The sequence below is a fragment of the Lepidochelys kempii genome, chromosome 1, assembly GCF_965140265.1.
Source record: "Lepidochelys kempii isolate rLepKem1 chromosome 1, rLepKem1.hap2, whole genome shotgun sequence".
Taxonomy (NCBI): domain Eukaryota; kingdom Metazoa; phylum Chordata; order Testudines; family Cheloniidae; genus Lepidochelys; species Lepidochelys kempii.
In genome coordinates, this window is record NC_133256.1 from 120,561,614 (window position 1) to 120,578,105 (window position 16,492).

Consider the following 16,492-nt stretch of genomic DNA (forward strand, 5'->3'; position numbering starts at 1 on the left):
GTGGGTAATTAATTAATCCCCACTTAACAGTCTATATAAGAGGGATGTGCTCTCAGCTAAAGAGGGATGGATGGATGGGTCAATCAGTTTCTAGAAGGCTACATTTGGGAGGAGAAACAGGGGGGTCCTTTTCCTCTGGAACATTGCTGAAGTGAGCTATTGAGACTTCATACCTTTACATTGGCCTTAGTTGAAGCAAGCCACAAAGACTGTGCTTTATATCGTGCTTTGAGTGCAGGCAGCCTTGCTCAGTTATTTGCTGTCATAAATATAAAGGGAAGGGTAACCACCTTTCTGTATACAGTGCTATAAAATCCCTCCTGGCCAGAGGAAAAACCCTTTCACCTGTAAAGGGTTAAGAAGCTAACATAACCCTGCTGGCACCTGACCCAAAATGGCCACTGAGAGGACAAGATTCTTTCAAATCTGGATGGGGGGGAACAAAGGTTTTGGTCTTTCTGTGTGATGCTTTTGCCGGAAACAGATCAGGAATGTAGCCTGTAAAGTTAGTAAGTAATCTATAAGTAATCTAGCTAGAAAATGTGTTAGATTTTCTTTTATTTAATCGCTGGTAAAAGAAACTGTGCTGGATGGAATGTATATCCCTGTTTTTGTGTCTTTTTATAACTTAAGGTTTTGCCTAGAGGGATTCTCTAAGTTTTAAATCTGATTACCTGTAAGGTATTTACCATCCTGATTTTACAGAGGTGATTCTTTTACCTTTTCTTTAATTAAAATTCTTCTTTTAAGAACCTGATTGATTTTTCATGTTCTTAAGATCGAAGGGTTTGGGTCTGTGTTCACCTGTACCAACTGGTGAGGATTCTTATCAAGCCTTCCACAGGAAAGGGGGTGTAGGGCTTGTGGGGATATTTTGGGGGAAGACGTCTCCAAGTGGTCTTTTCCCTGTTCTTTGTTTAAAACGCTTGGTGGTGGCAGCATACTGTTCAAGGACAAGGCAAAGTTTGCATCTTGGGGAAGTTTTTAACCTATGCTGGTAAGAATAAGTGTAGGGGGTCTTTCATGCAGGTCCCCACATCTGTACCCTAGAGTTCAGAGTGGGGAAGGAACCTTGACATTTGCATTTGGCTCTTAAAGCAGTATGGTATACTTCACATGTATTGTTATACATTACAATAAAGCAAACCACAGAGGTGTTTCACGTAAGTATTGGTGAGCAGAATCCTCTGTTGCTTGGAGTGGTCTGCCACACTGATAACATTTCCAGTGCAGTAAAATGGTTATTTGTCTCTGGTAGACTCATTGAAAAAATATGTCGAGTGTCAAAAATATGTCAAAAATATGTCAATATGTATACTGTACAAAATTATATCTATCGCACAGCAGAGCCTCCTTACACAATAGATTATTTTTAATACTAATTTAAAATAACTCTGTTGAAAGAATTATATTTTGCAGCAATAAGGCAGTTCATTGCCAATTGTATCAGTATTTAGAAATCTTCAGTTGGGACCCAATCTTGACATAATGGGCCTGATCCTCACTCAGGCAAATCTCTCTTTCAAGTCAATGAGAGTCTTACCTGAATAAGGGCTGCATGGGCAGCTCTACTGTGAGACCATCACATTACTTCTAGTAAAATGGGAAAGCCCCTGCACCAGTAACACTGTGGATCTTATCTGATGCCCTAGTCCTTAAAAAAAACAAACAAATTATATTTAGTTAGCTGTGTGTGGCCTAAGGCAATCCAGTCTCCCTGAAAAGAGGGCCTCTCTAAAACCCATTGAAGTCTTTCCGGTCACTCTCATTGGATTCAAATCGGGTTTGGATCAGGCTGGCCATGACACATATTCTTCTAATCACCACTAAGGGTTTCTGTAGTTGAATAGGTTTTCCTTTCGATAATATTTTCTTCTAATGTGATGCCTGACTTCACCTTCCCAAATATTTTAAGTTCCACAATTGGGAAATAACATGTACAAGTCGTGCAGAATAAATAAATAACATGTACAAATCGTGCAGAATAAATCAAACATATTTTATAGTGTGAGTGACAAAAATCTCTAGAAAAGGTAAAAATAAAAAATACCCTTTTCTATGATCAGCTAGATGTGATGAAATTGTATTTGTACACCTGCTGTGTAGCACTTATATCTGCTACTTGAAAATGCCAGTATTTAAAATTACATCCATTATCCCTGCTACTCCGACCTTGTCCAGGCCCTCTATACGTTTCTCCTCTGGCTTCTTCTCACCTTCTGCACAGGTTTAATCTTCCTGTTCTGCTTTCCAAGACCTTTTACAGCCCTGGCTTCCACTCACTTCTCTGCTCTTCTAGCCTTTTGCTCCCGGTCACTCTGATCAAGGTGTTCAACTAGCTGCTTTCCTCTTGCTCTGGCAGACATTCCTCCCCACAGCTCCTGTTCCTGGAATCCCCTCCCCTGGACTTGGTCCCCACCCACTGTCCAAGTCCCTTCTTAAAAAGCAATACTTCCAAAATGTCTTTGAACCATAGTCCTCTCCGCAGAGAAGTATGAATAATCCCATGGCTCAACGTGATAACCACAAAACAAGTTAAAGAAGATAAATCCCCAGTGAAACTCATGGAACTAACAGACTGCGTCATGTATTTCACCATTCTTACACACCGCTCAGTGTTTCCACTGTCTCTTCCCTTGGTTGTTCAGTGAGTTGTCTATAGATTTTACACTCTTTGGGATAAGTACTTAGGGCCTGATTCACTATTGTCCTGTTTCTGGTTTAGACAGTTACGTCAGTGTGGTGTAAGTATGATGTGTATGTACAATGCTACCATTCTGATTTTGCATTGGTGTAATTGACTTCCAAAGGTGTATAGCAATGCCTTTCAGGAACCAGGTCTTTCATACATGTCTGTAGGGCAGAGTTACAGTCAATTGATATTTATTAATGTTCATTTAGTTTGTATTTTAGAAGACTTTCTAAGCCTACTCTCACCACTATGACACCATTGAAAAAAATGGGACTTGGGCTCCGAGCTCACTTAAAATCTTCTGAAAATCCCATGCTTAAAAAAAACATTAAGTCTGGGATTGTTAAAGGACCCAAAGATTTAGGCACCCAAAGCCCATTGAATTTCAATGTTTTTGGCTTCTTAGAAAATCCTGGCCTAAGATAGCAAATGTAGTTATTAATAGAAAAAGAAATACATCCAGAGTGTATATTTGTTTGTTATAGCAATTACTGATTCAGGGTCTGTGTCTCTTTGCTACAGAGAGAATAACTCAGGTGAAAACAGACATCTACGTTACCAGTTTTGGTCCAGTGTCAGACACAGAAATGGTAGGTTATAGCATATGAATCCTAAATCAGTATTATTTCTGTTGTTAAAATACCTGTACAATTATTATTTCTTTTGAGACACATTATTAACATGACTGATTCTTTATGTCAGGAATACACCATTGACGTTTTTTTCCGACAAAGCTGGAAAGATGAAAGACTTCGATTCAAAGGACCGATGCAACGCCTCCCTCTTAACAATCTGCTTGCCAGCAAGATCTGGACTCCAGACACTTTCTTCCATAATGGTAAAAAATCTATAGCTCACAACATGACAACACCGAACAAACTTCTACGCCTTGAAGATGATGGCACCCTACTCTATACCATGAGGTAAGGATTTTTCCGATTTCTTTTTATTCTTACTCCCTAGTAGCTCTACAATTACTTGTTTGGAATGTCTGATTTTTCTCAGAATAGAATCAATAAAGTAGACTTTTTGCACATTTTTATGAGAATATCAAGAGAAAATGAAAAGCATAATCGCTGCCTATAATTACTAATTAATTTGCAGCTTCTGAACAATGCTAATGCTGAAATATTTTCTTTGGTGAAATGGAATGCATATTCTCTGTGGAGCAGATGATTCAGTCCTACTGTTTTATGTAGGTCTGTACTCTCCTATTACTTTTGATTTCAACTGCTCTGCTGATGTGATGTGAGAGAGCTGTTTTAATTACCAGAAAGTTAAATCTGTCTCTGGTATAGTACATCTTGAACTCTTAAAGCTTCTGTTTGTTTCTAGTTCTAATTTAGCTAAAGGACAAGCCATCACTGGAATAAAGCCTTGCAGGCAGTAGATAGGGCATTACAAAGCTATTTAACAAGTGCACTTTTAAGACAAAGCTGGTACATTTTTTAGTCTTTCAGAATCAGATCTATGTCTGAACTTTTCAAGGCCCTGCTTCTTATCTGATCTGATGATATTATGAAGCCTCATCAATTCTTAACCTAGATATTTTATAGTGATGTTAAAGCATGACCTACTTTATTTCAAATTCTCCAAGAACAACTCCTACATTACTGGAGCCTGCTTTGTTCGTTATACGTAATTCATCTGCAGTAATTAAGACTGCTTTGTATCTGTAGCAGGGCTTTCATTGAGAGTGTAGTCATATGGACAGCACTTAAAAAGAGATTTTAAAAAATAAAGAAGAAAGCGTTTACCCTAAGCTTATGACATACGAGTATCTGCCAAATCTAAGTGAGGCCTAAATCCCTGCCTCATAACTCTTCTTTGAAAAGAACAGAAAGATCTAGGAATGACTAGGAATTTAAAAAGGAAAAGAAAAAAGACTTTGTACTGAAATATAAAGGTATTTTAAACAAAAGAGCACAACTAAATAACCAGTCCCATAGAGCAGTGGTTCCCAAACTTGTTCCGCCGCTTGTGCAGGGAAAGCCCCTGCCGGGCTGGGCCGGTTTGTTTACCTGCCGCTTCCAGCAGCTCCCACTGGCCTGGAGCAGCAAACCGCAGCCACTGGGAGCTGTGATCGGCTGAACCTGCGGACGCAGCAGAATAAACAAACCAGCCCAGCCCAGCAGGTACTTTCCCTGCACAAGCGGCAGAACAAGTTTGGGAACCACTGCCATAGAGATACTGTGGTTTGGTAACTCCCCTAACTTTCTCTGTTCCTCATTGCTGTTCTTTTTCACATGGATGGTCATTATAATGATCTCAGGGGGAAGTCCTGAAACAAATTGGGGAGACATTAAAAACAACAAACAGTGTGTGAATGTGTGTTTACAGTAGCTGCAAAAGAAACCCAAGTTCCCAAACTGTATTAAAGGGTCAGGCTGTAATTCTAGTCTCACTGACACTGAGGTTACCCTGGTGGAGCTCAACTGATGGCCATGCACTTGCTCGCGGTAGACATTGGTGTATACAAAATCAGAGTCAAACCTTCAGTCTATATGGAGCCAAGCCAGGTACCTTCTGTTGCGTAGCAGAAAATCACAAGTTTACAGCTAGCATGTGGTACTTGAGAGAGCATTTGTTTTACAACATTTAGGACATTGAGTTAACTCTTTCTGATGGCTTCAGTTCAGACAGCAAGTTAAGGCTACCTGGATTGTCAGTCACATGGTTTTCTTCCAGGCTACAGAAAAGCCCACAAAGTCCATGTAGCTCAACAATGTAAAATAATTTCTGATGTTATGGGGAAAGAGGAAAGGAAGGAGCAGAAATAATGTTATCATATATATCATATTAGGGAATGAAATCCATCTCTTTTTAAACAGCCTACTTTCAACTTTATGACAATTTTAAAATTTCAGATAAAACAGTTGTGTCATCCTGTTGTATGTATCATCCTACTGAATCCTAGGCCGGGAGAGTGTCTGTGTAATACATAGTCAGATCAAGATGTCTCTAAGACGCTGTGCTACATTAAGAGTGTCAGCTCTTTCACAATTGACCATTTCTGAGGTAGATTTCAGTGGCAGAAATAATATGTAGTAGCTAATCCCTAAAGAAATGACTAATAGCTGTAAAATGTCAAATTTCAAAAGTGTGACAAGGAGAAAGCACAAGGCATGTCAATAGGTAAAGTTACACCCATCCCAGAGCTCTTAACTCATTTTGGGCAATTGGCAGAGAACTCTGCCTTCAGGTGGAGTAGAAGAACTTCCATTTTTAAACAACAAAGGGTCTAAACGTCTCATGGGAAATTTGCCCAGAACTTATTGACAAAGTGCTAAAGATGCAACCGTTTCCATGATATCATGGAAAGGGCTACCCAAATACCCTGGGAGAACCTGCTTCAGTACAGGAGGAAAAAAAAAAAAAACACTGACTACACACTCCTAGTTGTCACTTTCTACCCTACACTGGAACCCATATGAGGTATCATCAAGTCATTAAAAGCCACATTTGATGGGGATCGCATGCTGAAAGAAATCTTTCCTGAACCCCCTCTTCTGGCCTTCAAACAACCCCCCTAGTATCATCAAGCTCATTATCAAAAGCAAGCTCCCTACAGACCAAGACACACCAACTCAAAGCAGCACCAGACCCTGCCAGAATAATAGATGCAGACCCTGCAGACGTATCTCCACTGCTACAAGGATCAGTACCTCCACAACATACCTTTCAATATTCATGGGTCATACACATGCCTATCATAACAGATGGTGTACCTCATCTAGTGCATTAAATACCCCAATAACAATTATGTGGGCGAAACAAGACAATCACTTCACTCTCGAATGAACTCACACAGAAAAATGATAAATGACAAAAACACCCTATTAAATGTGGGTGAACACTTTTCACAAAGTGATCACTCTGTAGCTGACCTCTCAGTCCTCATCCTCAAAGGACACCTGCAGAACATCTACAAAAGGTGACCCTGCGAACTTAAATTCATAACTCTGCTAGACACCAAAAACTATGGACTCAACAGGGACACTGATTTTATGGTTCATTATAACAGTTTGTAACACACCATACTGCCTGCAACTCCTAATTACCTACTTCAAACACCTTATGCATAACAATCTAATCCTCAATTGCCCACTTCCTTTCAAGTGACCACCTACCACATGTGTTATTCCATGGCATATGCTTAACAACCTGTCCCTAGCTCAGACACTCTGATTTCCTTCCCCAGACCTGAAGAAGAGTTCTCTGTAGCTCAAAAGCTTGGACCTTCCACCAACAGAAGTTGGTCCAATAAAAAATATTACCTCACCCACCTTGTCTCATGGCTGGGTCAACACAGCAACTAGACACCTGCAGCTGGCCTCTGCCAGCTGACTCGAGCTCATGGGGCTCAGGCTGCAGAATGGTTTCATTGCTATGTAGACTTGTGGATTCGAGCTGGAGCTCGGGCTCTGGGACCCTCCCACAAAACAGGGTCTCAGAGCCCAGGCTCCAGCCTGAGCCAAGATGTCTACACAGCAATGAAAGAAGCTCCGCAGCCGAAGCCCCACAAGCCGGAGTCAGCTGGCATGGGCCAGCCGCGGGTTTTTCTTTGCTGTGTCGACACAGCTATAGTCAGTTAAAACAAACTGAGGACAAATTGCACCCCAGTGTAACTCCACCGCCATTACATCAGGGCTAGATTTAGCCCATAAAGTTCAGAACCAAAGTGTAACCTGGGAAGCTTCTTACCAGGGTTGGCTCCAGGCACCAGCTTTCCAAGCAGGTGCTTGGGGCGGCATTCAGAATGGGGCGGCCGTCCGTGTCCCGTGGCGGCAATTCGGTGGCAGCTCCATTGCTCTTCCCGCTGTGGCGGCTTTTGGGTTACAGCTCCACCGCTCTTCCGGGCATGGCGGCAGCTCCGCCACTGTTGCAGCAGCAATTCGGCGGTGACTGCTTGGGGTGGCAAAATTGGGAGAGCCGCCCCTGCTTCTTAGTGGCATAACCTCATGAAAGACCTGGAGTCCATTCTAAAGGGATCAGCAAAAAGAAACCTGAAGCCGGATGCACCCCTCTGCTTCTATAGTGGAGGGAACCTGAATCTGTGGATCCAGGCTAAGGAGTGAGTTCTTGCTCTGTGGCTTCTCTTCAGGGTCCTGGGTCTGGGAATCCAGAAAGAAGGGAGGGATGCAAGGCTGAAGTGATGGCTACACCCCCCCCCCCAAAAAACCTCAGGTGGGAAAGTAAAATAGAGTCAGAGTGGTGGAGGGGAAGGACACAGCTCCTTTCTCACTACTAAAAGCAGAGGGAAGCTCCCCCTCCCTACCCTGGCTTGGCTAAGCATCCATCCGTTGCCTCCAGCTGGCCTGGTGAGGACTCCCTTCCTGTTTTATAGTTTACTGTAACCACTGCAGAACCTTTTGTGAATACCAGCACAAGATAAATGGTGAGTCAGCATTAACTAGCATAGGTTTCCTCCTAGACACTGTGTAAATCCCTCTCCCTACTGCTCTCATGGTTTAGGGGTGTCACAGTGGCCAATCGGGGCCTATCAGCAGTGTGGAGGCACAGGGCCTCAGCATGAGAATAAACCTTGCTTCTTGTAGCCTCCACCAGATCTTCTTGGTTCTTGGTTCTTTGTGGTTTGTAAATTTTTGGGCCAAACCCCTGCTAATGTGGGGGGCTTTTCCCATCCATTTCTGAGGAAGAATTGGGAAGAAATGTATGGGGTTTCCCAGCCTGCATGCAGCAATAATCTCTATATGGAGAGAATCGGTACCTGTGTCATGGCTGGAGATATCTGAACTACTTTCATAGCCTTCCACTTGGGTTGTCTGAATGATTACCCAAGAGGAGGGGGAAGAGAGCAGTGTGAGTGGTGCCCCACAATCTCTTTTGAATTCCAAATGTACAGTATTTAATCAGGTTAGCAAGAGACTATGGAAAAGTCTTATTGGCTAGGATTTTCATAAAATAGTTATTTGAAAGATGGAACAAAGTAACTGATAAAGACCTACCTGTTGACAAAAAGAGACCCACACACATTATGGACTAGCTTGTAAAAAAATCCTAATCAGAACACAACAAGGAATATCATAAATGTGAGCAAAACAGGTAAACACTGAAAGTGTGAGAACTTTAGAACGTGAATCAAAATACGAGGAGAAAAAAACTCTACTAGATTATAACTTGAAGTTGTGCCACTGTACAAACAGATATGATGCTTTATTTTAATAGCCTACACACAGTAATAGGATAACATGCAAAATAGTACTCACCCAGTCGCTTCCATTTAAATGGAAAATATTTTTATGATAATTTTAGTTTCAAACTTCCTGCTTTAGAATATTTGAAGAAATATATTTTCATTATGATGAAAATACCTTTTTTGAATTTTGCATTTTATATTGCATTTTATATTGTCTGGGACAGAAATAAAGGAACTATTTTAAGGCTTTTTGCCAGTGAAGTATTAAAAATATGCTTCTATGTATGCATGTTATCAAAGTCCTTCTAGATCACAATAAAACCAAAATATACCACATAGACTGATTTCACAGAACAATTACTATAGCAGTGTTTTTGCAGTAAAAACCAGAAAGTTGATTTTCATTTGGTTAGTCTTATTTGCTTTTTTTTGCTAATAAGGTTTATACTGTACAAACCATGTTTGTAATTAATGTTGCAAATTCTATTTCTACCCCTAGGGGGGAGTATTGTCTTTATCTGCATTTCTGAAGTGTCTATTCTCTGAAATCTATTTTTAATACGAGCAGCAACGGACTTATATATGCTAACAAAGGAATCGCTTTTTCTGTTGGTCTACATAGTGATTTCGTAACTTTGTGAAGGCAGGAAAAAAATTCACTTTTTTTTACTGGGAATTTTAAAAAATGTAATACATCTCATTACACCAGAAATAAAAGCACAAGGCAGTTATGTGAAAACACATTTGTGAAGCTCCCTTGTTACATAAAGCTTTTAAAAAATGAGGACAGCAGATAAGAAATCTTTGTTCCTGCTAAAGAGAATCAAAACAAAACAGCTAAGTGAACTGTTTTGTTTGGTTGGTTGGTTTGGTTTTTTGCAATGGGAATGGAGTATAAAGGAAGAGGAGCTTTGGTAAATTTTCAGTGTTAAACCTCTATAGTGAAATTGTGGGAGCATGAGTCTGCATTTTTAGCTAAAATGTGTGTAAAAGTAATGTGTGTACCAAAACTGTGTTTTTAACCACAATTTAATTTCTGACTAGCTCTTCTTAGGAAATTATAATAATTTCAAAACCTGCATATCAACCCTTGTACAAATATGAAAATATTCAAATATCGGTATTTTTCATGGAGGCCACATAAAAGTCAGTAATGTGGAACATGGATAACTTAAATATCCACTTGATGGCAGCATAACCACATTTTTGTTACCTTTACAGAATGGCTACAGTTATCAATGCTCAAAACATTTTATCAGGTTTCAGAGTAACAGCCGTGTTAGTCTGTATTCGCAAAAAGAAAAAGAAGTACTTGTGGCACCTTAGGGACTAACGTAGAGACAATAAATTGGTTAGTCTCTAAGGTGCCACAAGTACACCTTTTCTTTTTGCGAAAACTTTTTATGTAACATTAAGATCAAATATATTGGTTGCATTTGTATAATGCCCAGGTGCATTTTAGTTTATAATCTACCCTTTCATGAAATATTTTAATCCAAAGAAAGCATTTGTATATTGTTTAGCTATTACAATTAATTAATGGGGAGTTATGGGGATCTTTTCAAGACTCCCTCAGTAAAGGCCAACCTTCCCTTTGGAAAAAAAGAGAGCTCTTTCAGTCAAAAATCTTGGTTGTTTTTCTTCACATAGTCATCACAGCAGGACCTATGCCAGATATTGTCAATTCACAGCTGTGGATTTCATTAAATGGACCTGACTGTGGGAGTAATTAGCAGACCTGTACTTTAGAAAGACGGGGCCAGTGTTCAGTCAATAGCTGGCTAGATTGCATCCCTTTTGTTCAATCAGTGTAGTTTGTTCTCATTTCAGTACGAGACTATATTTACATATGTGTTTATATGTATAAGAATGCCTGGCCAGTGCTTTGAAAGCTGTACAGATATTAAAACAAATAAATAAGCGAACAGAACAAAACCAAAAAAAATTCAGTAAGTCTCAAAATAATTTAATCACAAGAATTTCCCCTCTCCCTCTCACCCCCATTGCTTCCCTTTCATTCACTCTCAAGGTTCAGTCAACTGCTTCCTGACCGCAGGACAAAACTGATTTTCTCAGGGACCCAATCCTGCAGAGAGCTGAAAAACTCCTGAGATGATAAGCACTCTCAGCTTCCACTGATCCAATTCAGGGTCTAGCAGACCAAAGGGGAACCAGAGTCAAGAGCTCTCTGTCACTAGGGTCCTCCTGTTTAAAGCAGGGTGCTATCAGCTCAAGCACCTCAGTTGCTCGCTCTCCTCATGTGACACCATCACAGTTCTGGAACAAGGCTGTGAACAAGGATCCATTAGTCAAAAACAAACAGCTTGTCTTACACTTGGAAGGAAAATCAGAGCGAAGTGCAGTATATAAAGTTTTTACTACAAGACATATCACCTAATAATCAGGCAGTTGCATTCTGTAGGAGCTGCAATTTCCAAGTGGTTTTTAGATGTAGCTCAAAATAGAGTACAGCCTATCTTGTAGATAGTAAAAGTGTGGAAGACTGTGTGGAGATCTGCATCATAAAGAAAGGGTCTTTCACAGCAACCTTCTGGCTGAGGAAAGTGATAAAAAAGCATTTCCTGGATATTCAGGAGAACCAACAATAGCCTCAGGTTGCCAGTCTATGTAGAAAATAGCAAGCATATACCTTCATGAAGGGCAATTGATATAATCTATCATTCCATCTGGTTGTTTCCCCCATCCTGTAAGTCTTATCTGGATTCAGTGTCTACCAGTTAGCATTCATCCATCAAATCATAGAATTGTAGGGTGGAAGGGACCTCGAGAGGTCTTCTAGTCAAGTCCCCTGCATTCAAGGCAGGTCTAAGTATTATCTAGACCAGTGGTTCCCAAACTTGTTCCATCGCTTGTGCAGGGTAAGCCCCTGGCGGGCCGGGCTGATTTGTTTTCCTGCCGCATCTGCAGGTTTGGCCGATCGTGGCTCCCAGTGGCTGCAGTTCGCTGCTCCAGGCCAATGGGAGCTGCTGGAAGTGGCGGCCGGTACATTCCTCTGCCCGTGCCTCTTCTAGCAGCTCCCATTGGCCTGGAGCAGCGAACCATGACCACTGGGAGCCGCAATCGGCCGAACCTGCGGACGCAGCAGGAAAACAAACCAGCCCGGCCCGCCAGGGGCTTTCCCTGCACAAGCGGTGGAACAACTTTGGGAACCACTGATCTAGACCATCCCTAACAGGTGTTTGTCTAACCTATTCTGAAAAATCCCCAATGACAGAGATTCCACAACCTCCCTAGGCTATTTATTCCAATGCTTAACCTTTCCTAATGTCAAACCTAAATTGCCCTTGCTTCAATTTAAGCCCATTGCTTCTTGTCCTATCCTCAGAGGTTAAAGAGAACAATTTACCTCCCTCCTTCTTGTAACAACCTTTTACGTACCTGAAAACTGTTATCATGTCCCCCATCAGTCTTCTCTTCTCGAGACTAAACAAACCCAATATTTTCAATTGTTCCTCATAGGTCATGTTTTCTAGACTTTTAATGATTTTTGTTGCTGTTCTCTGGACTTTCTCCAGTTTGTCCACATCTTTCCTGAAATGTGGTGCCCAGAACTGGACACAATACTGTACTTGAGGCCTAATCAGCACAGAGTAGAGCAGAAGAATTACTTCTCATGTCTTGCTTACAACACTCCCACAGGGGTTCTCAAACTGGGGGTCATGACCCCTCAGGGGGTCATGAGGTTATTACATGGGAGGGTCACGAGCTGACAGCCTTCATCCCAGACCCCGCTTCACCTCCAGCATTTATAATAGTGCTAAATATTTTTAAAAAGTGTTTTATATTTATAAGGAAGGGTACACTAAGAGGCTTGCTGTGTGAAAGGGGTTGCGAATACAAAAGTTTGAGAACCACAGTGCTAATACATCCCAGAATGGTTTGCTTTTTTTGCAAGTATTACATTGTTGACTCATATTTAGCTTGTGAGCCCTTTCTGCAGTACTTCTTCCGAGGTAGTCATTTCCCATTTTGTTATGTGTGCAACTGATTATTCCTTCCTAAGTGGAGTACTTTGCATTTGTCCTCATTGAATTTCATCCTATTTATTTCAGACCATTTCTCCAATTTGTCCAGATCATTTTGAATTTTAATCCTATCCTTCAAAGCACTTGCAACCCCTCCCAGCATGGTATCGTCCGCAAACTTTATAAATGTACTCTCTATGCCAGGGGCAGGCAAACTTTTTGGACTGAGGGCCACATCGGGTTTCCAAAATTATATGGAACGCTGGTTAGGGGAGGCTGTGTCTCCCCAAACAGCCAGGCGTGGCCCGGCCCCCGCCTCCTATCGGACCCCCCCACAACACTTCTCACCCCCTGATGGCTCCCTCGGGACTCCTGCCCCATCCAAACCCCACATCCCCTGATGGACCCCCCGGGAATCCTGCCCCATCCACCACCCCCTGCTCCCTGTCCCCGACCACCCCCCACCCCTGACTGCCCCCTGCTGCCCCATCCAACCCCCCTCTCATTCGTGACTTGCCCCCCAGGACTGCTGCCCCATCCAACCCCCCCCGTTCCCCGCCCTCTGACCACCCTGACCCCATCCACACCCCCACCCCCTTATCACCCCTCCAACTTCCCTGTCTTCTATCCAATGCCCCCTTCTCCCTGCCCCCTTACCGCGCTGCCTGGAGCACCGGGTTAGGCTGCAGCTCTGCAACTGCGCTACCCAGCCACCCAGAGCATTGTGCCGGTGGCGCAGCACGCTGAGGCTGCAGGGGAGGGGGAACAGCAGGGGAGGGGCTGGGGACTAGCCTCCCGGGCCAGGAGCTCAGGGGCTGAGCAGGAGGGTCCTGGGGGCCGGATGTGGCCTGCGGGCCGTAGTTTGCCCATGTCTGCTCTATGCCGTTATCTAAATCGTTGATGAAGATATTGAACAGAACTGAACCCAGAACTAATCCCTGCAGAACCCCATTTGATATGCCCTTCCAGCTTGACTGTGAATTACTGCCAGGGTCCACAGGCAAGGAAACAGCTTCTCATGGGCAAGGGTACTAGAGGCAGCTGACAGATCTAAAAGAATCTGCATGGCTACTTGGTTTTCTCCACTGCTGGGAGGAGACCAATCATGACAAAGGGCTCCTGAGTCATTGCATTACCTGAAATTGTAATCATGTTCCTAACTGGCAGTAACATTATCTGAAGCACATCTTTTGTTGTGTTGAAAGATCAGTGAATTACCTGAAAGGTTGTTTTAGGGTGGATTATCCAAAAGAGTATATGCTATAAATCTCACATATTTATCTAGTCCAACAACATATAATGGGAAATCTGCCTTAAGCTCAGGGAAATTGGGGCAGCGTCTTGTTTTGGAGATGTATTCTGTGAAAGACTTACACAGATTTTTCCCATATTTCTTACTTGAAAGACTTACACAGATTTTTCCCACCGCAATGTCCTTTAAATTCTTCTCATGACAGATTATCAGAATATTTTAAAGCAGTGACATAAATATAGACCAAGAATGTAGGATATCTGATCAAGATATGTTCCAGCATTAAGCTATAAGATTTAGAGAATTTTGAAGCATATTACACGTCTGAAATGAGACCCATTACACACTTGTCTTCTTGCATCTGGCACCATGTCCCTGCGGCCCCGGGGTGGGGTGGGGAGGCAGAGGGCTCTGCGCGCTGCCCTCACCTGCAGGTACCTCCCCTGAAGCTCCCATTGGCCACAGTTCTCCATTCCTGGCCAATGGGAGCTGTGGGGGGGCAATGCCTGCAGGTGAGGACAGCACGTGGAGCTCTCTGTCCCCTCCTCCCGCAGGGGTCGCAAGGACGTGGTGCTGGCCACTTCTGGGAGTGGCGAGGGGCTCGCAATCCCACGGGCCGGATCCAAAGCCCTGAGGGGCTGGATACAGCCCGCAGGCCGTAGTTTGCTGACCCCTGGCCTCTAGCTGCTGGTATGACATATAGACTGTATTGGCATGTTACAGATGAAAGGCAGGTATGCAACATGCCTTGCACTTCACTGACATGCCCCAAAATGTTGCATTCCAATGTCAAATTGCACAAGCAATTTCATTCTGTTCGCACGTGATACTCTACAAAACCTAGCTGAAAATTGTATCCATTTTGCTTATCCTGGAAATCTAAAATTTCAAAGATGATGCTAAACTAATTCCGATATCTCAGATAATTCATATCCAAGTGATTACCTTTTAAAATTTCAAGATTGCTTAGGTGAAGATTTGCTTTCTAGTATGATGGGGGAACTAGTTTCTGGAACTGAAGGGAGCAATTCTCTGTAGGTGAGGAGTTCAAGATCTCAAACTGATGGGGAAGGATGCTTTTTGTACAAGGTATGAAGTCTTTAAAAATAATGCTACTCTCCATGGGGGAAGCTTTGTTGGTTCACAGGGGAATCCTTGTTGGCTTAAAGACGTTCTTTTTGGGAAAGAGTAGTCCCCCCAGTGTCTTTCCCTCCCCGACAGTTCTTCTGACTTTGACCATGTGTGATGAGTGCTGGTTTCCATCACCCTTCTGCATGGCTGCCTAATCTTTGTCTTTTGACTGGAGAGCTCAATCGCTAGAATGGGCTCCCTAGTCCAGTTCATTACCTGAAATTATAACCATCTTCCTAACTGCCAATAACTTTATCCAAAGGACATTTATGTTTGTGCTGAAAACCAGACTCCCAGTGAATTATCTAAGAAGTTGCTATAGCAGAGTCTCTTGCTAGCACCCAATATAATAATTAGAGATGGAAAAGTCCACATGAATTGTCTAATTCATAGCCTCTTCCTGTGACCAGCTGTTTCCTTCAGTCTGGTTTCTAGTAACTTGTCTACTCTACTCTAGCAAAGTTTCATTCAAAGTTGATGGGTCTCAAAACATTTTCCTTGGAGATCTCACTTTAAGGAATTTTTTCTCTTAATATTCAGCCCAACTTTCCTTTTCTTAATTTCATCCCATTACTTAAAAACTATACTCCCAATAACCAAGCAAAATAATTCACATCTCTCTTAGATGTTTATACTTCAAAAATGTCTAGTATCCCTACTTATTCTGTGCTTCTTAAATAATAGTACTAAGATTTGTTAGATAGATATACAGCTATGAGTTCTATTGCACTGCACTCATTAAACTCTCACATAGTCACTAGGCTCAATGTAAAACCTAGGGAGAATTTCCTGGGGGTGCTCTCTTCTTTGGTTATTCAGGTCAGGAATCTGGAGTGGATGCCCCTGGGAATATAAGAACATATGAATGGCCATACTGAGTGAGACCAGTGGTCCACCTAGTCTAGTATCCTGTCTTCCAACAGTGGCCAGTGCCAGATGCTTCAGAGAGAATGAACAAAACATGGCAATTAAGGAGCAATCCATCCCCTGTTGTCCAGTCCCAGCTTTGGGTAGTCAGAGATTTAGGAACATCCAGAGCATAGGCTTTTCATCTTTGACCATCTTGACTAATAGCCATTGATGGACCTATCCTCCATGAACTTATCTAATTCTTTTTTTGAAGCCAGTTATACTTTTGGCCTTCACAAAATCCACTGACAATGAGTTCCACAGGTGAAATGTGCATTGTGTGAAGAAATACTTCCTTATGTTTGTTTTAAACCTGTTGCCTATTAATTTTATTGGTGACCCTTGGTTCTTGTGCTATGTGA

General features: G+C 42.3%; 1 protein-coding gene across 1 annotated transcript in view; it reads left to right on the plus strand.

Moving 5' to 3' along the window:
• GABRA5 (gamma-aminobutyric acid type A receptor subunit alpha5) overlaps positions 1-16,492 on the plus strand; it is a 79,651-nt gene that overhangs the window by 10,131 nt on the left and 53,028 nt on the right. Inside the window, exons 3-4 of the mRNA XM_073353115.1 lie at positions 3,215-3,282; positions 3,395-3,615. Of these exons, the coding sequence (XP_073209216.1) occupies positions 3,215-3,282; positions 3,395-3,615 (289 nt within the window). The remainder of the gene's footprint in view (positions 1-3,214; positions 3,283-3,394; positions 3,616-16,492) is intronic.